The sequence below is a fragment of the Solanum tuberosum genome, unplaced genomic scaffold (genome assembly GCF_000226075.1).
Source record: "Solanum tuberosum cultivar DM 1-3 516 R44 unplaced genomic scaffold, SolTub_3.0 scf00140, whole genome shotgun sequence".
Taxonomy (NCBI): domain Eukaryota; kingdom Viridiplantae; phylum Streptophyta; class Magnoliopsida; order Solanales; family Solanaceae; genus Solanum; species Solanum tuberosum.
The window spans coordinates 108,452-131,999 of NW_006239064.1; the positions used below are offsets into that span (position 1 = coordinate 108,452).

A 23,548-nucleotide genomic window follows, 5' to 3' on the forward strand; every position below is an offset into this window, starting at 1 on the left:
GTAGCAACAAGTGTTTGGACATTTTCATGGTGGATGCAACTTCTATACTTAGTGATTTCCTAAAAAACTTTAAATAGATTTTGAGTTTGGATCTCTTTAATTTTAAATTTTAATATTATATTATATTTTTTAATTAATTTGTATTAGCCCACGGGCCGGCCCTACCTATATTTCTCAAGCCCCACAAATCAGCAGGCTTATTCAGGCCAGGCTAAAAAGCCCTTTTTTTAAATGGGCTCCAATTTTTTTAGCCCAGCCCTATTAAATCCCGGATTAGGCCAGGCCGGCCCAACAGGCCTAGCCCATATTGACGGCTCTATGTTCATCCAAGTGACAATGTCACGATGAAACCATATATATGGATTATTATGGTACACTCTTTAGACTTTATCATCCTAGTATTAACCTATGATATTTGGTAATGTTTTATATTAGTGTTACATATAGTTGAAACAATATTTTTGCTTTAAGACCGCTAGATTAAAGGTTAATTAATGTATTTGACATATTTTAAATTTAACATCACAAAGGTCTCGACTTTAAATCCTAAAAATTGAAAAGAAAATCTATTAGTAGTGTCTGTTTATTCGAGCACCTATTTAGATACCAAACACGTAATGTGAAACCAAAAAAGAATTCAGCAGCAATTTGGAGATTGTGTGGGGCAGGAAAATCACAGATGAAGCTTCTACTTATATACAATAAATATGAAGATTGACTTCAAGTCAACTCGTAGATGGCCTTAGACTTTCATTGCCTCAATACATTACATGGCAAAATTATCTTCATTGTATAGTATTCACACTCATCAATCATATTGATAATTTCCTTGTGATATTTTTTCATTAAAAAAGAAGAAGATAAGGAGCCTCTCAATCAAAGTGGTTAGTATTCAAATTCTGTCCATCTTTTTTCATAGTAAGTTAATGAATATTTTGATGTGTATAATGTATACATGAATATCTGTTAAATATTCTGTGATGAAATGTAGTTCGATATCAATTGATAGTGTGAGGAATGTTTATACCTACTCCCTATTTTTTCTTTGTTACCAACTATACTCGGAATAAACAAAGGCGGAGTCAGTATTTTTTGTTTATCAATTAGACAATTTATGGTGCAGGTATTGCATCCCACAATAGTTGAGGATGAATGAAATTATGATAAGTTCCAGTATCAACTACAATGTGTAATGGTCTTTTAGAGTTGTAAATCTCATGTGAACCATTTAGAGCATGAATAGGTATCTCCATCTCCTCCATAGATGTGTCCAATTCCATCTTGCTCCTCCAAAACTTGCTCAATTTGAATCTCTAAATCTAGAAGATAGAGCACGTTTCAGATTCTTACGTTTGTGGCCCTGTACATACTTTGAACCTTTTCTCATTTATCTCCTCCAAACTTAGCCTCCTTCTGTTGATATACTCTGATGGAGGGTATGGTAATTCACAGGGTTTTTCATCATGAATGGACTGTCTCTCCCTGGAAGTTTCAGTTCCATTCTCCATGGGAGTAAAATCACTCCGAGTTCCTTCTAATTTCTCTTCCAACTCTATCACGGTTTCATCCAATATTTTCAGAGTAGTAACTTCACCATTTACAACTCCAATTTCTGTAATCAATTTCTGCATCATCTCACACAAATCACCTCCTTTAGTCATTGAATCACTAGCACTTTCTCCATTTTCCCTTGTTCATTTCGCCATTGATGCCGAGAATCACCCAGCTCTGATACCAATGATAGCTGACATTCAGAAATTACAGATGAAGAATTCATAGTCTGTGCAGGAAAGTTACAAAGACTTTCAAGTATGATCAGCCAATTCAAGTAGAAGAAGAAGAAGAGAGCATAGAAAGTGAGAATGAATTGACTAGCTAACTGATCCTAACAGAATGAACAGAATTGTAACTGTCCTAACTAACTGTTGTATCCATTCCTGACTAGTTTAACCAACTGTGTAATTTCCCAATCTCGTGTATCAGAGTTCCCGGAAGGGGTGGAGGCGTGTTAGAGTCCGACTTTATCTGGGATATGATTGTAGTCTCTTGGTCTTGAATATTCTTCATCTCATAATTTAGCTCTTAGGCTTGAATTGGATTCAATATCTTTTACTTAGATGAGCCTTTCATTGTTGCTTTTGTTTTTCTTTATCTTTTCCTTCTGTTGTTTCGCAGACATACTTGCCATGGAAATTGTTGGTGCAGTGGTTAGCATGATGCAGTGTTTTTGTGGAGAGAACTGTTCTCGTCAATCCGTTTCTGAAACATGTACATACCTGAGAAGGCCTCGTGCATTAGCAAATAGACTTAATGAAAAGATGGAATTGCTTAAAGCTCGGGAGGAGGATATAAAAAGGAAGTTACATGTGGAAAATGTAAGGCGTGGTATGGAGCCAAAGGCTGAGGTAAACATGTGGCTTATCAATGTAAGAAAGATTACAACTTCACAAGTAGTATTACCAGCATGCAAGAGAAACTTACTGTAGACAAGAGGTGTTTAAACAGATGTTTGCCAAATTATATGTCTCGATTTAAGCAGGGGAAACACATCAATAAGAAAATTAAAGAAGTTGACAGGCTCCTGGGACAGAGCTTATTTCCAGATGCTTTGTTGGTTGATATGATGCCTCGGAGGGGAAAGATATTGCCAGCATCCTCATTAGTAGGAGAATCTGCTCAAAGAAGTTTGGAGACTGTATGGGAGTATTTGAATGATGAACACTCTGGGATAATTGGTATTTATGGAATGGGGGGTGTGGGTAAGACATCCATCCTCGTAGAAATCAATAATCGTATTTTGAGAGAGAGCACAATTTTTGATAATGTCATTTGGGTCACAGCATCCAACGATTCAAATGTCCAGAAATTGCAGAAGGATATTGCTAGAGCAATAGGTTTATCTTTTGACGATGAAGATGATGAAATGACAAGAGCAGCTCAATTACTTGAAGCGTTGATGCGAAGAAGTAGATTTGTTTTAATTATAGATGATTTGTGGGAAGCATTTCCTTTGGAGGTTATAGGAATCCCATACCCATATTATGGATATGACTGCAAGTTGATAATAACTACTAGATCCATGATAGTTTGTCGTGGCATGGAATCAGTGAGGGAAGTTGAAGTTAGTGTTCTTTCAGAGGAAGAAGCATGGAACCTCTTTAAACAAAAGGTCGGTGAGGAGGTGCTAGCATCTCCAACATTACAAGCTGTTGCCAAGGATGTGTCGAAGGAGTGTGGAGGTCTCCCACTAGCTGTTGTAACAGTTGGTCGGGCTTTAAGAAGAGAAAATGATCTGAGGCAATGGAAAAATGCATTAAGCCAGCTGAAAAGTGCAACGGGAAGAATAGAAGGCATGGAGAATCGAGTCTTTGCACGTCTGAGATTTAGCTATGAAAGACTGAAGGACAATGTGACTCGTTCATGTTTTCTTTATTGCACATTGTACCCAGAGGATCATCATATCGAGACCGAAGAACTGATTAAGTACTGGACATGGGAAGGCCTGTTGGATAATCTTGGGTACGGAGAATCCAAGATGCTGCAGGGAAAGATGATATTAGATGAACTGAAACATGCGTGCCTTCTAGAGATCATTGGATGTCAAGAAGGTAGTTTGAATGAATATGTCAAGATGCATGACCTCATTAGGGATATGGCAATAGCTGTTACAAGAGAGAGCCCACTCTTTATGATCCGAGCAGGACATGAGATGCGTGTCCCACCAGTTGAGAGTGAATGGCTCATAGGGCTTGAAAGAATCTCGTTAATGAGAAATGATTTGAACTCTTTGAATTTGGAACCGAGATGTCCTCAGTTAACCACCTTGCTATTGCAGTATAATTCACTGACCAAGGGAGTACATCCTTCTTTCTTTAACCATCTAAAAAGTCTCAAAGTTCTGGACTTATCTTACACGGGCATCTCTGGGTTGCCTGATTCACTTTCTAATCTCGAAAACCTTCATGCTTTGCTTCTACGAAGTTGTTGGAACTTGCATCACGTGCCAACAATGGAAAGGCTAAAGGAGCTGAGGGTTTTAGATCTCTCTTCTACATCGATTGAGTGTGCGCCCCCGGGGATGGAAATGTTACTCAATTTGAAGCATCTGGATCTCTCCCACACTACACTTCATGAATTTGATATTCAAATTTTAGGAACATACAGATTTCTGGAGAGTCTCTTAACTATTGGTCTATGGCAACCTCTAATGCTCGGTCCAGATTTTGTTGATGTTGTGAAACGCTGCACCATCTTGACAACCCTTGAAGCCAATTTCAGCAACTTGCAGGACTTCAACTATTATGCCTCATCAGATCACTGGAACACACTTGAGAGTTTCAAATTTTGTGTAGGCTATCCCCAATCCTCTAAACTACCCGGAAAAAATAGCGTAGGATTCTTTGGGACTCACATTGTTGAAACAGAAGCCTCTTCTTGGTTGCCAGGTATACTTGAGTTGGTCATTCATGAATGTTCTGGAATCACTCACTTACCTATGTTTATTGTGAACGCTTCCTCCGACCTGAAACGTTGCAAAATAAAGTACTGTGATGAGATGGAGTGGATTATAACTCCCGAGTGGGGCACATTTCCTAATTTAGAGTTGCTAGAGATTGAGGGCCTGAGCAGACTGCAGAATATATGTAAGGGGATTCCACCAACAGGCACTCTTTCAAACCTTAAGGTGTTGAATGTTATTGCTTGTGATAATCTCATGACTCTGTTACCACTTGAGTTAGTGCAGCATCTCAAAAACCTCGAAGAGCTCGAGTTGGAACACTGTTCGATGCTGGAGGAGATCATAGTCACTGAAGCGGAAAATGAAGAGATCATTCAAGAGAACAACGGTGAAGTGGTCCTCCCAAGTTTGCAAAAATTAAGATTAGTTTCTATACCAAGACTGAGAAGCATATGCAGAGGTCCAATGATTTGTGATTCGTTAACGACTATAGAAGTCGTAGATTGTCCAGAGCTGGAAATACTTCCCTTCTTTTTGGAAACAAGGCAGCAACTAGCTGACTTTCTCAAACAGATAAAAGGAAGCAGAAGTTGGTGGTGGAGGTTAAAGAGGAAGCATCCTACCGCGACATCCCTTCTTGCTCCACTCCTTAGACCCGAAAGGGAGTATTCTTTTGCTGCTGATGAACATAGTTACATTCTCAGCTCTGGAAATTCTTCTTTGGGCCACGATAACATTCTTACAGTAAGTAACATGCTTGCGCTTTTAAAAGACTTTTTAAACTGTTAGCTAATCAACATTGATTTGAAATCACAACTTCGGATTTTTCAGATCATATGTTTTTCTTCAACAATAAAGAGAATAGATGTAGAGAGTTGATTGAGTAGGCAAAATATCTGAAAAATCGTATTATGCACAATGACTATTTCTGGCAGGAATCCCAAAATACGCATAGTAATAGAAAGATTTATCCCTTGTTTTGATTACAGTTTTATGGTCCCGACTTATTTCCTACTGCAGTGTGATGGTCTTGAGTTTGGGCCTTTGCCAAAAGATGACTTTGTTTCCTTCTCATAATCATGCATTTTCTCTATCTTTTAGTTATAGAGCAGTACTACCTATATTGCTCAACTCTTAAAAAATGTTGACGGGAAATTCTCCAAAAGTAGAGCATTTTTGGAATCCAACATGGGTGCAGTAACAATTTTGGAAAGTCTGAGCAACATCAAGTACCACAGCCTATATCGTATTGAACTGTACTGTCTTGTTCAACAGTTCATGAATGAGACGCAGTAGTTGTTCTTTGTGTCATTCTCTTGTTTAACAGGCTTAAACTACAGATTGTCATATTAGATTCAACTAATTTTTCCATTTTAATCAGGTGGAAGTGGAGGTCGGGCTCATATTGAAAATCCTGTATCCCATTTGTCTTTGCTGTATAGTGGCTGCTTCGCGGATAAGAACATGAAGTATAACAAAGTTCGAGTGTTGGAGTGCTAAAAATTATCTAGTCTGTGAAAGTATCAGCAAAGATTCTTGCTGGGGAATGCTATATGAAACTGTCATATGAAATCACTATAGAAGTTTGGCATATTAAGTAACAAATAAAGAGAGATTTGAGGTTCCATATGACGTCTCAAACGCTAGAAAAGCTGTCCATGAAAACGGGATTAATGTGTGATGAAGCTTCGTTTATGTTTGAACATCCTGAAATGCTCTTTTGTATCCCATTCAAATACTTCTTTTTAGCTTACACAAAACCATAGTTTGTTTGTTGTATGCACAGTTCTGATGAATCAGTCCGAATTAATAGACTTCATTTTCATGTATATTTCAATTATCATTTCAGGAGAAAAATCAGTAAAAATACCTTTTCTCTATGTCCACACCTTCTTCGGATGCCAGTGTCTCAATGTGGTTCTTGACACGATCAGCTCCAGTTTGGTTTGGCTCCAGTGGAATGCAAGCAGTCTTGATTGAGTCCTCACCATGAAAGTTGAGACAGGCCTAGAGTTTGCACATCGGGTAGGTCCCCTCCTGGGGCAGTACTTGGTTAACCATGTAATGTTGTACGTGGTTAACCAAGGTAGAGCTTCAATCATCACTATATCTATGGCTCAAGAGACCACTTCTAGACCTTCATCAGGTTTCACTGGAACATGCTCTGGTTGGGCCTATCCTGCCCACTGGATGCCCCTGAAATTGGGGCAGTATTTGCCCAGCTCCCGCCTGATTGTCTCCCGAGCCTTACTGGTCGGGGGAGCTGCAGCATATAGATAAAAAGGTACTGTTTTCATTTACATTGTTGTGCTTATCATTTGTAAGAAATCAATGTCATATTGAGTAGTAGCAAATTTTTCCGTCCTGTTTTCAGTTTCAGCTGCAACTTTTTGCTTGTTTTTTTTTTACGTAGTCAAGTCAGATTCATCAAGTTTAAGCCTGCACCAGTGAATGAATGACAATGTTGTCTTTGACACCAAGGCGAGGATGAGCACCATCATGCTGCTGATCATGAGAAACATATTTATGTAATCGTCGTGATCCTGAAATATGTTCACAATGATATTGAATTTTGCAGTTCGTGTGATTCAGATAATGTAGATTTTGCACCATAGCAACAATTATATTGATTGTAGTACAATGTTCTTTTTGTCCTTGATCCTATGATCGATACAGGATATAGACTATCTCATTCTTTATTTAATTCTATTTCTGGAAAGAAAAAAAAAGGCAACTCAACTCCTCATTTAGAGTTGATGGTGGGACCTGTTGGCATAATGCACACTGGAACGTGAGAATTTGAGATCTCTTGCACATTTGCAAGACACAGATTCTAACATTAGTTCTAGGTGCTGTTGAGCTTTATATATCTTTTAGACACAGCTTGTTATACATAATTGAACTTCCTTTGTCAATGCTCCAAGAATTCTAGTATATCATGCATATGAAATAGAGGTAGCTTTTTAAATTCTAGTATATGTATATTTGTTTATTTATTTGATTTTCCGGAACACAAAATTAGAGATTGACTCAATCGTTTAGGGATTTAAAATGATGTTTCAAGTTAAAATAAATTTATTACTGTAATTTTAAAAATAAAGTTATATACAGAACACCTTAGCTTCTATTGGCTTTGTTTATCGGATTATATTGTGTATGTTGCTGTTGTAACGGATGAAAAAGGAAAAGAAACAAACTAAATTAAAGCCACTGTCACAATTAAAGTATGCAAAGACTAGTGAGACCTGGTTGATCACGATAAACGGTGTTACAGTTTTTGCCTGCCCTCTCAGCGACTTTTAAAAAATAGAAAAGCCAACTATATATCTTGCAATGAAATACGGTTATCGAGATTGTGGTGGAATGGTAAGTACTCTTTATTTTTAATCAGAGATTTTGAGTACGAATTTCCTTGAGTATAAAGTCGCCTTTGTTAAGAAGTACTTTATCCTTAATATGAGACTTTTCGATACGAATCTAAATTTAGTCTGACTTAAATATGAGTACCAAAGACACCGGGTGGCCAATCAGGCAAAAGAATGTATTTATTAGTATTAAACGAAACTAAAAAGAAATGCAAGAAATGTACATTCCCCATGTCATGCACATTTTTCCTTCTAACTTTGTTATTTCCGCCACTCTTTTCCTTGGGGTGTTGTTTGGTTCCAACAAAAACATTTCCTACGTTAATTTTTACTTGTCCATTTTAGACTTTCCACATTGATTCGGACATAATTATGTTAGTATTTATCATAATACTTATATTAATTGATGTTTAATATTAGGTCTTGAAAAATGATTTGAAAAATAAGTAATTAATATTAAGGGTAAAACATAAAAAAATATAATTATCTTTTTGATATGTTTATTAAAAGTGACGAATAAAAGTAAAAATCTGCTTTTTAAAGAGTGAACAAGTAAAAGTGTGCAGAGAAAATTTTCTTTTAAAAAATAAGTAATTTTCTGGTGTTAGACAACAACAACAACAACAACCAGGTCTATTGAAAATAACATATCTATTTTTATTACACTCGATATGTTGATTTTGTTATTATAGGACGAGATTGAGGTAGGAGTGTGGAGTGGTGGAGGTGGGAGCTATAGGAAGTGGGGGTGAGATCTCGTGTGTTGTAGGACAAAAAAAAATGAATGTCGCTTGTAGAAGTTGTTTTCCCAAAAAAAGATAGTACTCCTTCCATTTCTTTTTAGTTGTCATGATTTTCTTTTTAGAGTCAAACGATAAAATTTTTGACTAACATGTTACAATGTATTTTTTTAATCATAATGATGTAAAAAATTGCAATTTATAGTACTTTTCGTATAGTCGTTGAATATCTAAATTTTTAGTTTAAAATAACGAATTAATGTAATCTAGTTAGCTTTGAAAATCAATCAAATTAACTTTTGAAAAACGCAACATAACAACTAAAAAGGAACATAGGGATTAGTATTTTTTTTTAAAATAAACTATCAACCAAACATGAATATTTTTAAAAACATTGTCATACACACCATTATATACCTCCATGTGTGTGTGCATAGAAATAGAAAAAAAGAGAGGGGAGGGGAGGAGGCAGTTTGAAAACCACTTTGAGATGACAAGAAACATGCAAGATGTGACACTTTCATATAGGAAGAGCTAGAGAGAGGGGGGATTTCATTCTTGTTTCCTCCATTTTTATTTTTTTTATAAATTTGTAGAGTGAAAGTGAGATGGCAAAAGGGGGAAGCATGAAGGGACACATGCAGAGTCACAACAGAGGAAGAACAACATATGCAGTGTTATTGCTTCTTGCTTTTGGGGTTGCAATATTTGGAGTAATCATTCTACACAAGCTCAGAGAGAGGCGCATCTTCAACCTCCTTGTTAAGGATAAACAAATTGAACTCATCCATCTTAAACTCCTCTTGCAGGTACTCTCTCAAATCTCTTTCTTTTTTCTTCTGTGTGTCTCTGTCAGTTCCATGTCCATGATTCGAACCAGAAATCTCTAATTAAGGATGAAGAAGCATTTATCACTCCACCACGACTCTGGTTAGCCATGCATGTATGTCGTGTTACTGTTTGTGGCTCTAGGTTAGACTTTTAAACCATTTGTTGCGGGATTTTAGTAGCTCAGTTGTTAGACCGTCGACCTGAACTTTCATTTTGTTCATGAGGGTTTGAAAAATAAAACATTTGCTGCAGTTGATGGGTTTTAAGATTTTAAGAAAAATGATAAACTTTTTCGATTTAGTTTGAGCCTTTGATTCTGAAATGACAGATCAGAAACAAACTTGTATGCTAAAGAATACAACACCACACAAACTAATAGTATTTGTTACCGGCTTATGATGGAATGGTCCTTAACTAGAGGTCTCGGGTTCAAGTCCCCAGGGTATAGAGAGCGTTTTACCCTCTAAGCTGGGACTTCCCAGCTCGATCGGGATCCAATGTGGATACCGGACACTAGGTAGGAACCAAAAAAAAAAAAAACTAACTAATAGTATGTCATCTGTGGGACAGAAAGAAAGAGATCATACGAAAGAAGCTAAAAGGAAAGCGGAGGAAATGAAATCCAAGATGCAGTGGCTTCGAATGCAGAAAAGGGATCTTGAAAGCAGGATCATGGAAATGAGATCAACAATCTCTTCTCTTAAAGATGAACAAAGAATAATCGAAGTAGCTCTCGAAGAAAAACAGGATGAAATAAAGATGCTTAGAGAAAAACTTACAGAAATGAACTCGGAGGAGTCCCAGGCTAAGCTTCTTTCTGAATCATTGCAACAGAATGAAACCGAAAGTGACATACCCGTAAAGGTCTGGTCAGTGAGTGCAGATGATCCATCAAATCCAGCTATTAACTTCACCACCAAGGCTGCAGGTACAAAAGAAGAAACTGGAGGAGAAACCGAAGAACAGCATGAATCCATCAAAAGAGACGACCAGAAAAATTCAACAAAAAATATACATAGAAAAGCCACGAGGCAAGGTGAAGACAGAGGACAAGCACAAGACGGAGAGGGGTCTGCTGACTGGAGGAGCAATACTGGAGAACAGGAGTTGACAACTGCTCAAGAAGATGATCCAGACAACAGAAGCAGCACCATTTTTCAGACTTTCGATGGCAAAAGAGAGACCACTGAGAGTTCTAAAACCGGAGAAATTTTCCTAGAAGAGAAAAGGTACGATAATGGGGATTCATCTGAGGAAACTATCAATCATAGTGGTCAAGTGCAAAAGCACAGCAAGGAAGTAGGTGCAATAGATGCCACAGATTGGAAAGAGCATGGAGCAGCAATTGGAGGTGATTTTGCGGATTCTCAAGGTAATAACCAGGAGTCTGGACGGAAGTATAACGATGGGATGAAGTTAGAAATGAAGGAGACTCACAAGAGTACAGATGCATCAAGAGTGAAGCACAAGCAGATAAGAAAGACAAAAGGGAAGAGTCAGCGAATAATTGCAAAGAGCAAGGTCACTGAAAGAAGAAGCGTTGAAAGCATGAGAAACAGAAAGTTCTTCAAAGAAATACAGGAAAGTGCAACAAATGAGAGAGTTAGAGGCAGTAAACAAGAGAAGCAGAAGCATAAGCAAGAGAAGAGTATGATAAAGGACAGCAGAAACAAATGTGGTCCAGAAGATCGCATGATTGGCATGACCTATAAACCCCAACGATTTAAAAATCTGGAGGAAGATTTTGGAAACCAAGTCAGGTCTGAACCAGAACAGAAACTAGATATGACGAGACAGAGAATGCAAGATGATAATTCAAACCTCGATGATGCTCCACCACGTAAGACAACACCTAAGAAATCAGCAGGCACCGAAGAAGGTATTCTAGAAGGCAGGAAATCTGACACGAATGAGATAGCTGAGGAAGGGCAAGAAAGAGAAGTCAACAATACGGAATCTGAGATGTCACAGAGTTCTCAGGAAGTGCCTACAAAGACAGCTGCTTCTAATGTCAACAGAGTTTCAAAAGACACCGGAAACAAAAAAACAGATGAAACTACACAATCACAAGAGGCAATTGGCATAATTAGAGAACATCAAGAACAAGAACAGGCTGACAGTCTTACCAATTCTTCGGAGCATGCAAATATTTCTGAAAGAGATGTAAAAGCATACGACCTTCAGGTTGAGAATGATCAAGAAACAGGAGTGATAGATCAGTCAAGAGGAATTTCACAAGAGGTCAGTTATCAAAAACTCAGTAGCACAGCACGAGCAGAAGAGGAAAACAACACCATTTTTACAGACACAGAACAAAGGCTGGCTGGCAATCTTCACAGCTCTTCCACACATGTGAAAAATGCTGAAATGGCTTTTAAAGATGGCAACCTTGACACTGAAAATGATAAGGAAACAGAAGAAGAAGAAGATCATTCTGAAGGCTCTGCTGCCAACATGGAAGAGGAGGGAGAAGACGTGAACTGAAACAGATGTGTCTGAATTGTAGTATAGACAGTTGTCTGACAGAACGCTAAATGTTTGCTTCATTTCGATGTAAGATGATTATGTTTCTATTTTTACTTTAGTGCAAGACATCTACTTGCGTCTGTGTTAGCCTGTAGAAGTCACAATTTGTTGCTTCCACTTCCTAGTCACTTCCATTTCTCTTTAACAGCCCCTGTTCCCTCACAAAATTCCCCATGCCCTATGATACAAGAATATTGCGAAAGTAACACAGAAAAGAATAATGAGGGGTGAGAGGAGCAAATAAAAAGTAGCCTCATCAAAACAGTTGGTAAAGGTGTAAAATGGAAACCACCAACTTCTAAGCTCGAGATTTTGGATGATTATGGGAAATTTTCATGAATTCATCGAGAAGATCATGTTTTCTACCATCTAAACATGGTAATAATACTAATGGGGGAATCGGGTGTGCTTATGAATGTTCAATGACTGTGATTAAGTTTGAAATACACAATTGTTTGAGGACATATTCATTAACTCGATTCTCAGTGGCATCGAGATATACTTCATGTGCAAAGCTTCTACAAATTATGGTACGCGGATCTTCAGATTAATGTGAATACAATCTCCACACAACTGATCAAGATGCAATGAAGCTTAGAAAGCAAACTGACAAAAACCAGTTTCATTTATCATCGTATACAAAAGAAAAAGTACATTGCAGTATTGATGCAAACAACTTTTGTCCACCATTAAGTAGCTCACAGGCTCTCTGGTAATTTTTATAATGATAAGAAAATTCATCAAATGAGAATTGAATGTCCAATAAGTTGTATTATTAGAGAGAACTTCTTGATTTTGGACTTGAAATATCCCAACCTCAGCATGATGCCATGTAAATTCCCACCTTATTGTGATGCTTGCACCAAGTTCTGCACAAAGAAAGGATAAACAAGGATGTCATTCCTCACAAACAGAAAAACTCATCCTCGTTTGCAGGGAAGGTAAAGGACATTCAAAAAGAAGCGATAATTGTATCAGCAAATAATTCCTTCAAACATAATTGATCTGCCATTATTTCAGCGAATTTTAGAATCCTAAAATATAAATTCGTATAAAATCAAGGTCCCTCTAGCATAAGCGGAATGTTCTATTCATGTATCAAGAATTAAGTTTCAGTAAATTCTATGCTTATATGAGCTATCTCAATATGAGAAATTCACTGAAATGCAAACCCTGTTCAAAATCGAAGGTAGCTTTTTGCTCCTCCGTCTCTGAAGTTTGGCTTTATCCAATGTCTGTCTTAAATTTCTCTTTGTTTAAGGTATAGCTTTTTTTGTTAATACATTTGACTTGGATCTCAAAATCTTTCGAGGTTTGGGTACACAAATAAAAGTAGAGATGCTATTTATTTGTTCTCACTATGTCTAGCCCTTCTAAGTTCTAATCATATATCTCAAGGTGATACTCTCTATCTTCCCTCACTGATAGGTAAACTTATTTTTTCAATCATTCAACTATGACTCAATCTCAAATCAGTTGGGCCTGACTAATAGAAAGATTTGCATCCAATTGGCTTTATTCATGTCACCCAATATCCAGATTTCAGCATATTTTAACAATATTTAGCAGGCTACCAAGCTACTGTGATCCTCCTAATTTATCTAAGCTTGGAACCAGCAAGCTAAGTGAGGCTCAGGAAAACTTAGGTAAACCTATTCTTTGAGGTATGGAAATTGTGTACCAAAAAAATTGCATGAACAACAATATACTATACTTTTGATAGCAATGACCACTCACATGCCCTGCTACATGATTAAATCAATTAGCCAGGAAAAGGGTAGCTGACAACTGTATCTGAGCAAAATGTTCTGATAGTTTTCTCTCTCCTTGCACCACTGACCATCAGGGAGAAGGCAATTATAGGAGCAAAATATAAAGTAAGTACCGCTGCTTTCATGTTTCATGATCATATTCTTTTATCAAAAACACCACAGCATCTTTTTAGGAATTTATAAACACGGACTACTGGGTATGTGGTTTTTAAGAAAGAAACACACACACCATACTAAGTTTCCTGATTCTTAACTTGGTTCCTAAACATCCATTTAATAGTTTTTAAGTTGTTCCAGGCAGCCTTTTGATATTTTAAACGTTTATTGAATTTACACGACACTCTCTTCTCAGTCTCATCCTTGTTTTGATTGAGATTCTAACTAGATTGCAATCCATTGAAAAACATTGCTTAAAGCAGATATGATCATCTATGTTTCCTGAAACAATTTGTCAAAAGTAAATAGGTAGCAGTATTTGCACTTTCAGCAGATCAGACAAGTACCTCTTCTTTGTTCTTCTTGCCTCCAGTGAATAACTTGTATCCACCATAGAAAAGCAAACCCCAGCCGGACAAAGATACAATCACAAACTGCAAAAAAGAAATTAAAAAAATCATTTGCAATCATAAATGTCTTTGCCTTTTATATTTCAAAAGCACCAAAGACAACATTACTTAGGTTGAGATTGTGAACTTCCTTAATACGGGTATAATAGGTACGATTATTCCTGTTTTACGATTCTAGTGTAGCCAAGTATGATCAAATTGAGTCCACAATCGGCCAAAACGATATTAGTTTTACACCAGAAAGGACTTGAACAAAATTGATCCAGGTTTAGTTTGGTCAAGAAAAACAAGCACCATCAACACAATTCTCTATTTTGTTTCTTTTAATTTCGTCAAACTAACCCTTCACTTATTTAAAAAAAGAACATACTTTCTCATAATATATATATATATATAAAAGATAAGTGATACAAGTTCTTTATATAATAAATGTACTTAAGTAGATTCTCAAAAGTAGGATTGAACAAGATCATGACCAACAACACTGATGAATTGGATATGTACAGTTGCACTAAGATATCATTCTTGAAAAAAAATCCATTTTTTGTTCCAATAGTGACCTATAGGTATTTCTCTTATTCTCATTGTGACTACTGAAAGGGAGATCAAGTGTTCTGGAAAAAATTTCTAGTAGTTAGTAGGTCTATTCTTACAGGCTCTTTTAGTACCTATTCATCCTTGATATGGATGTGCCTAGGAACTTTTCGAGTAGCTTTTTTGATAGTGTCTTAATCTAAGACTTTGATATAAGACCACTTTAAATGCATAATATACCAATTCTCCAAATCTTAATTACCTAATTACACGTACCACCATACCTACAGTCCTTACACAGTTAAACAATCTAGTTTTTTTTTGTCATTAGCATTATTCAAATGATCCTGTAGCAGACCTTTCCTTTGTGTTTGTTGTAGCTCGCCCTTACTTAGCTTACTCCATATTAGTAGTTCATGTAACACCTTGTTAATTCTGGAAATCACATTACAATTCCACTAATACTCTCTCCTTTTAAAATCAGAAGTTTGATTTTGTATGATTATTTTATTACAAGAAGAAATGAACATAATAATATTGTTTAGCATTAGTTTATTATGAGAAGACGTGAACATATAATATTGTTATAGCATTTGTTGAAAGAAAATATAGCATCATATGATAACTTTTCTTTTTGAGTAATAAGTTTAAATCAAAATTGCACCCAAAAGCGTGACATTTCGGTCAATGAAGTGGGTTGAGCACTATGAGCTCTTAGCCTCAGTGCTAGACAAAACACTAGGTGATTTGGTGGACAGAGTTAGCTGATACATATTGCTAGTTTAGTCAGGAAAAGAAAAAAATTGTATCGATGATATTTGGAGTTGCAACTGCCAAACTTGCACAAGCATTAATTCGTTAAAGACCTAAAAAAAAGTTTGCTCCTTTTTGAACAGACAATAGCAAGAAAAATAGGCTATAAAAAGCTTCATATATAACGTACATGTTCTTCCTTCCATTGAGCAGGATTCATCGGTTCTTTCCAGCAATCGACCTTAGGAGGTCCATGATGATCTGGAAGTATTCACATTTCAATATCATCAATAAATTAAAAACAAAAAAGCATATGATTTTATATTACCGGATCAACATTAAAGCAAATGAATCCGTTAACAAAATTCTACTACATCTGAATGAATCGATGAAAAATTATAGAGTATTAAGAGAACATTACCAGCTGCGCCGGCAAGGCCGCGGCGCTGAACAAGAGACGCAGTGGTTGAGGAGGGGAATCGAGTGAAGGCTACCGCTCGACGAGCCGCCATTGTCAACGAGGTAGCCATAGCTTTGTTCTGAGAAGTGAGATCGAAGAGAGAAAAATTGAAATTGATGCTTCAATTGGACAAGGGGGTAGGAACTTAAGGTCGCCGAAACGACGTAGCTTCTGTCTTTTCTATTGCTTTGTCCGTGTTTGTTTTTGAGTAAGATTTAATTTGTCAAACTCGTGGTTCATTTGATTTGTCACAACTTATTTCAACAGATAGATGATATCTTATTGGTTTTATAACAATTTAGCGTGTCTACAAATCAAACTAATAAGCCTCAAAATTGAACCGAATCAATCGTGTATCACTTGCTAATATATATAATACTAGATATAGGACCCCGTGCCAGCACGGGGCCCAATATATGTTACTGTTTCTGTTTTAATTTATGTGGTACATATGAAATTTGAAGTGAATCAATTTTTTAGTATGTTTTTATATATTTTAAGTTGCTAATTATTTGTATTTAGAGTATGTTTTACGTAAATATATTATAAATCACAATAATTAACAAAAGAACTTATAAAAAATTCATTGACTTTTGAAATTTCATTTGTATCACATAAATCAGGACCGAGTAATATATATGAAAATTACATAAAACGTACTATAACTCAGAATAATTAGCAACTTAAAATATCTATATATCTATATTTCTCTCAATTTATGCGGCATAGATGAAATTTTGAAAGTTAACAAAAACTGTTTATATGTTTTGAAATATTTTAAGCTATTAATTATTATGATTTATAATACTTTTTACATAAAAAAATTATTTATATAAAGTATAAAAGAGAAAATTTAGAAAAAGGAAACATAAATGTCAGCAGGAGTCCAATTTATGTTAATTTCTATGTTTTAATTATTGTAATACCGATTGAATTTGGAGAGCCAACTAAAAAATTTTAAAGGTTTTTTTTTATAAATTTTAAGTTGTTAATTATTATAATTTATAATATTTTTATTAATTTTAAACCAATATATGTTTTTCTCTGTCTCAATTACATGAGACATATGGAATTCGGAGAGTCAACTAAAATTTTAAAATATGTTGAGTTGTTAATTATTATACCTTATAGTACTATTACGTGATTTTCAAATAAAATATGTATTTTTTAATTTCAATTTATATGTCATTGATATAATTACATATATTAAGTAATGAAGAATTAATGTGTAAATTATGTGACACCTATGAATTTTGGAGTGTAAATCAAATTAGTTATATGAATTTGTTTTAAAAAGCGGTTAATTATTATAATTTATAATACTTTTTATATATTTTTTAAATGATATATATATATCTTTATGATATTGATATTAGTATTATAATAAATTAAATTTTATTATTTTAAATTTATGATCTCAATTGTCAGCCTATGCCACATTATAAAATGTTCCAAAGTAGATATCAGATTTACAAAAATGTCGATGCCAGCTAAAGTAATAAAATAACATCTAAGGACATGAACCTATATATGTATATATAAAGCTGAATATTGACAATTTGATGTGGCATCTCTCTATGACCAGTATTTGTATTCATCTTTTTTTTCCTTTTTTTGACATTTTATCTGTGTTTTGTATTTTTTATTTGTATTTAAAAAAAAAGTATTTATGTCATACCCGATTAATTATGCCCTTTATAACATCCATTACACTAATATAGATTTAAGTAAATGAAAATGGAAGATGAAAAGATAAAAACTATTCATTTTTTATAACTGTTTATAATTATTTAGCCTATAAAATAAAAACAAAATAGTTGAGCATTTGTAACAAATAAGAACAAATTTCTTCACTTTGGCTCTTCTTCTTCTGACGATAATGATCAATATATGGTATCAACTTTTGTCGCTAAGATGTCCATCAAATTTCTAGGTCATGTGACTTTTTTAACAAAAGAGAAAGAGAGAATATCTCATTATTCTTGTGAAGACATTGATGTAAAGAAAGAGATTATGTAACAAAAAATTATTTTCAAAATAAAAGACTTTTTGAAAAAATGTTTATTCCTCCTACAAGGAGAGAAAATTCATTGTGGTTGAGAAATTTATAAGAAGTCTGATTAGTGTTTGAAAGGGTAAGAAAAATTATTCGGAGAAAAAATCATTCTATTTATGGAATTCGTATCAAATTAGGAGGAGAACAAGCAAAAATTTATTTTGTGATTTGAAAAGAGAGAAAATTAGATATTATTTATTTCAATGTCATTATTCTTCTAATTTCTTTCTTCTTTAATTTTGTCTTGATTTTTTGTATGTTTAATTAAAGGTTTTTTTTCTTATTTATCTTTAATTAAAGTTTATATATATTTTCTTAAAAAAGAATTTAAAAAGATGATCATATTTAGTTCCTTTCCTCATCAATGCTATTAATCTCATAATTAGTGTTATTTATATTATTTTCTTAATTACTTTTTTTTCTTTCATTTAATTATTTATTTGAAGAAATTAGTTATTATAACTTTATAAGAATTACACATGTATTTTTACATAATTGATTTGTTATTTTTAAAATTTTTGGATCATTCTTCATCTTAAAGTTCCTATCTATATGTAATAATAAAGCTAAAATAGAAAATGTGGGGTGACACCTTCTTAGCAATAGATACTTATTTATTCTGATCAATGTTTCTGACATTTTTTGTTATTTTTTCCTTAAAATAATTGTTGCCTCGATTTTTAGTTTTAGTTTTATTTTTTTAGCATTTTCTAATTTTAAAAGACTGAAAAATTTATATTGAAAATTTACAAAATATAAAAAATGATTTATTTAACTCCTATCATCATCAATATTATTATTAATTTGTTTTACTTCTTTTCTTAATCTTCATTTCATCATTAAATGTAATTTATATCATTTTCTTAGATATATATATATATTAAAAAATTAGGTTCAAAATGTACTATAAAATACAATAATTAACAACTTAATATATTAAAGAGACATATAAAAAATGGTTAATATTTGAAATTCTGCGTGTGCCACATAAATTAGAACAAACAGAGTAATAAATATTTTTTTCAAAATTATGTTAAAAAAAAGTACTACAAATCACAATAGCTAACAATTTAAAATATTTTTAAAATCATATAAAAATTTCAATAACTTCTCAAATTCCATAATATAACACTTAAATACTACATATTATATATTAATTACTATACTATAAATGACTTAAATACTCCATATTATCTATTACAATAATTAACAATTATTTGACACTTTAAATTCTATCAATGCCATATAAATTAGGATAAAAAACCTAACATATAATATTTAAATATATTTAAAAATAATATAAGTAATACTATACATTACAATAATTAACAGCTTAATTATTTAAAACTTATATAAAAAATTTAATTGACTCTCTAAATTCTATTGGTACCACATAAAATGGATTATATGATAAACATATATTGTTTGAAATTGACGAAAAAGAAACTATAAATTACAATAATTAACAAAATAAATCTCTCGACTCCAACAAATCTATCAATTAATGCCACATAAATTGGGACATGGCAAATAACATATATTATTAAAAAATTAGGTTCAAAATGTACTATAAAATACAATAATTAACAACTTAATATATTAAAGAGACATATAAAAAATGGTTAATATTTGAAATTCTGCGTGTGCCACATAAATTAGAACAAACAGAGTAATAAATATTTTTTTCAAAATTATGTTAAAAAAAAGTACTACAAATCACAATAGCTAACAATTTAAAATATTTTTAAAATCATATAAAAATTTCAATAACTTCTCAAATTCCATAATATAACACTTAAATACTACATATTATATATTAATTATACTATACTATAAATGACTTAAATACTCCATATTATCTATTACAATAATTAACAATTATTTGACACTTTAAATTCTATCAATGCCATATAAATTAGGATAAAAAACCTAACATATAATATTTAAATATATTTAAAAATAATATAAGTAATACTATACATTACAGTAATTAACAGCTTAATTATTTAAAACTTATATAAAAAATTTAATTGACTCTCTAAATTCTATTGGTACCACATAAAATGGATTATATGATAAACATATATTGTTTGAAATTGACGAAAAAGAAACAATAAATTACAATAATTAATAAAAAAAATTGTTGACGAAATTGACGAAAAACAAATTATAAATTACAATAATTAACAAAATAAATCTCTCGACTCCAACAAATCTATCAATTAATGCCACATAAATTGGGACATGGCAAATAACATATATTATTAAAAAATTAGGTTCAAAATGTACTATAAAATACAATAATTAACAACTTAATATATTAAAGAGACATATAAAAAATGGTTAATATTTGAAATTCTGCATGTGCCACATAAATTAGAACAAATAGAGTAATAAATATTATTTTCAAAATTATGTTAAAAAAAAGTACTACAAATCACAATAGCTAACAATTTAAAATATTTTTAAAATCATATAAAAATTTCAATAACTTCTCAAATTCCATAATATAACACTTAAATACTACATATTATATATTAATTACTATACTATAAATGACTTAAATACTCCATATTATCTATTACAATAATTAACAATTATTTGACACTTTAAATTCTATCAATGCCATATAAATTAGGATAAAAAACCTAACATATAATATTTAAATATATTTAAAAATAATATAAGTAATACTATACATTACAATAATTAACAGCTTCATTATTTAAAACTTATATACAAAATTTAATTGACTCTCTAAATTCTATTGGTACCACATAAAATGGATTATATGATAAACATATATTGTTTGAAATTGACGAAAAAGAAACTATAAATTACAATAATTAACAAAATAAATCTCTCGACTCCAACAAATCTATCAATTAATGCCACATAAATTGGGACATGGCAAATAACATATATTATTAAAAAATTAGGTTCAAAATGTACTATAAAATACAATAATTAACAACTTAATATATTAAAGAGACATATAAAAAATGGTTAATATTTGAAATTCTGCGTGTGCCACATAAATTAGAACAAACAGAGTAATAAATATTTTTTTCAAAATTATGTTAAAAAAAAGTACTACAAATCACAATAGCTAACAATTTAAAATATTTTTAAAATCATATAAAAATTTCAATAACTTCTCAAATTCCATAATATAACACTTAAATACTACATATTATATATTAATTACTATACTATAAATGACTTAAATACTCCATATTATCTATTACAATAATTAACAATTATTTGACACTTTAAATTCTATCAATGCCATATAAATTAGGATAAAAAACCTAACATATAATATTTAAATATATTTACAAATAATATAAGTAATACTATACATTATAATAATTAACAGCTTAATTATTTAAAACTTATATAAAAAATTTAATTAACTCTAAATTCTCTTGGTACCACATAAAATGGATTATATGATAAACATATATTGTTTGAAATTGATGAAAAAGAAACTATAAATTACAATAATTAACAAAATAAATCTCTCGACTCCAACAAATCTATCAATTAATGCCACATAAATTGGGACATGGCAAATAACATATATTATTAAAAAAATATTTAAATAATTAAGCTGTTAATTATTATAATGTATAGTATTACTTATATTATTTGTAAATATATTTAAATATTATATGTTAGGTTTTTTATCCTAATTTATATGGCATTGATAGAATTTAAAGTGTCAAATAATTGTTAATTATTGTAATAGATAATATGGAGTATTTAAGTCATTTATAGTATAGTAATTAATATATAATATGTAGTATTTAAGTGTTATATTATGGAATTTGAGAAGTTATTGAAATTTTTATATGATTTTAAAAATATTTTAAATTCATAACTATATATTTCAATGTACAAGATTTTGATAAAATAAAATCTTTAAAGTTAAATTATAATGTTTTTGAAATTTAAATTATTAAAACATATATAATGATTTTATAGGAAAAAATAATATCATATAAAATTAAATGAAAAGGATAATAAATTCAACTTTTACCATGATAAGGTTGAAGAATATTATTTAAGTGGAAGGAGGTGGGGCCCACTTATATATGTACAAGTACTTTAATGCAATGGAAGGACCAACATTGTACAAGTACTTTAATGCAATGGAAGGACCAACATTGTACAAGTACTTTAATGCAATGGAAGGACCAACATTGTACAAGTACTTTAATGCAATGGAAGGACCAACATTGTACAAGTACTTTAATGCAATGTTGGTCCTTTCCAACTCTCATTTCTAAATAAGAGTAGATAATATGGAGTATTTAAGTCATTTATAGTATAGTAATTAATATATAATATGTAGTATTTAAGTGTTATATTATGGAATTTGAGAAGTTATTGAAATTTTTATATGATTTTAAAAATATTTTAAATTCATAACTATATATTTCAATGTACAAGATTTTGATAAAATAAAATCTTTAAAGTTAAAGTATAATGTTTTTGAAATTTAAATTATTAAAACATATATAATGATTTTATAGGAAAAAATAATATCATATAAAATTAAATGAAAAGGATAATAAATTCAACTTTTACCATGATAAGGTTGAAGAATATTATTTAAGTGGAAGGAGGTGGGGCCCACTTATATATGTACAAGTACTTTAATGCAATGGAAGGACCAACATTGTACAAGTACTTTAATGCAATGTTGGTCCTTTCCAACTCTCACTTCTAAATAAGGAGATATTACACTATATTTGAGAAATGATGTTTTAGTCCTTTACAAACTTTTATTTAGTTTTATGTCTCTTTTACAAAAGACCTTCATTTTCACACACAAGAGATTTTTGTTTTTCATGTAAAAGATCTAAAAAGACCATTTTCTTTTGAATTCAAATGTGTAAGACAGTAAGAGGGTGAGAGATCCTATTTCCTCATAAAAGAAGATGATACAACTTCAACTTCTTTCATTAAAAATTAATTTTTCTTATTTTAATTTCATTAATGATATTTGAAAACTTTGACATAATTTCAGTGTACCGACATACTTTACTAGTTGAATTTTAACAAAGTATTTGATCAAATGCATAAAGGTGTGTCATATATATAGCTTAAATACTTGTTATAATAAGCGCAAATATCCGATCAGTCCGGTAATAATGAACTTGTACATAGTGAAAAGAGAAAATAATGGATCTTTGTTTTAAGGGAAAAAAAGAAAGAAAAACAGATCGATTAAATGTTAATTTCACTATACAATATTCAAGTATAAACATCCTTTTAATAATCTACTCTTAACAATTTCATCCATCTTGCAATTTCCTCTACAAACATACATAGGTCGTGTAACATGTCTATATATGTACCATTGATGTGACAAAAAATGCTTCTATAAATACAGTGTCAAAGAAAACAAAGTGTTGACAATGAATACAAGAATAAAATTCTTACAAACAATAGTCATATTGCCAAAAAAAAAAGGTCAT

General features: G+C 32.0%; 2 protein-coding genes across 4 annotated transcripts in view; one reads left to right on the forward strand and one right to left on the reverse strand.

The window, feature by feature from the left end:
• Positions 1–7,146, forward strand: part of LOC102583217 (disease resistance protein At4g27190-like) — a 14,022-nt gene extending 6,876 nt beyond the window's left edge. The window contains exons 2-4 of one of the 3 annotated variants that reach the window (XR_001473988.1): positions 2,176–5,203; positions 5,841–6,743; positions 6,882–7,146. Coding sequence is in view for 2 of the 3 variants with exons in the window: in XM_015310721.1 (XP_015166207.1) it covers positions 2,465–5,203; positions 5,841–5,927 (2,826 nt within the window). In the remaining variant the exon portion in view is untranslated. Of the gene's footprint in view, positions 1–2,175; positions 5,204–5,840 lie in introns of all 3 variants that reach the window. The other 2 variants (XM_015310721.1, XM_015310722.1) reach the window with 2 other exon arrangements.
• Positions 7,147–12,498: 5,352 nt separating this feature from the next.
• LOC102583419 (uncharacterized) lies at positions 12,499–16,132 on the reverse strand. Its single transcript, XM_006351882.2, has 4 exons — positions 15,968–16,132; positions 15,737–15,807; positions 14,197–14,283; positions 12,499–12,790 (listed from the first exon to the last, which is right to left on the reverse strand). Exons 1-4 carry the CDS (start codon positions 16,074–16,076, stop codon positions 12,767–12,769), a joined length of 291 nt encoding a protein of 96 aa, XP_006351944.1. The 5' UTR covers positions 16,077–16,132; the 3' UTR covers positions 12,499–12,766.
• Positions 16,133–23,548: the final 7,416 nt, after the last annotated feature.

Bases quoted from the DNA above. Each gene is read 5' to 3' on its own strand.
- LOC102583419 (XM_006351882.2), bottom strand. From the start codon at position 16,076: ATGGCTACCTCGTTGACAATGGCGGCTCGTCGAGCGGTAGCCTTCACT. The intron at 15,808-15,967 runs GTAATGTTCTCT...GAATACTTCCAG, and splicing joins CGGCCTTGCCGGCGCAGCTG to ATCATCATGGACCTCCTAAG. The intron at 12,791-14,196 runs GTACTTGTCTGA...TTCTTTGTGCAG, and splicing joins GCAAGAAGAACAAAGAAGAG to AACTTGGTGCAAGCATCACA.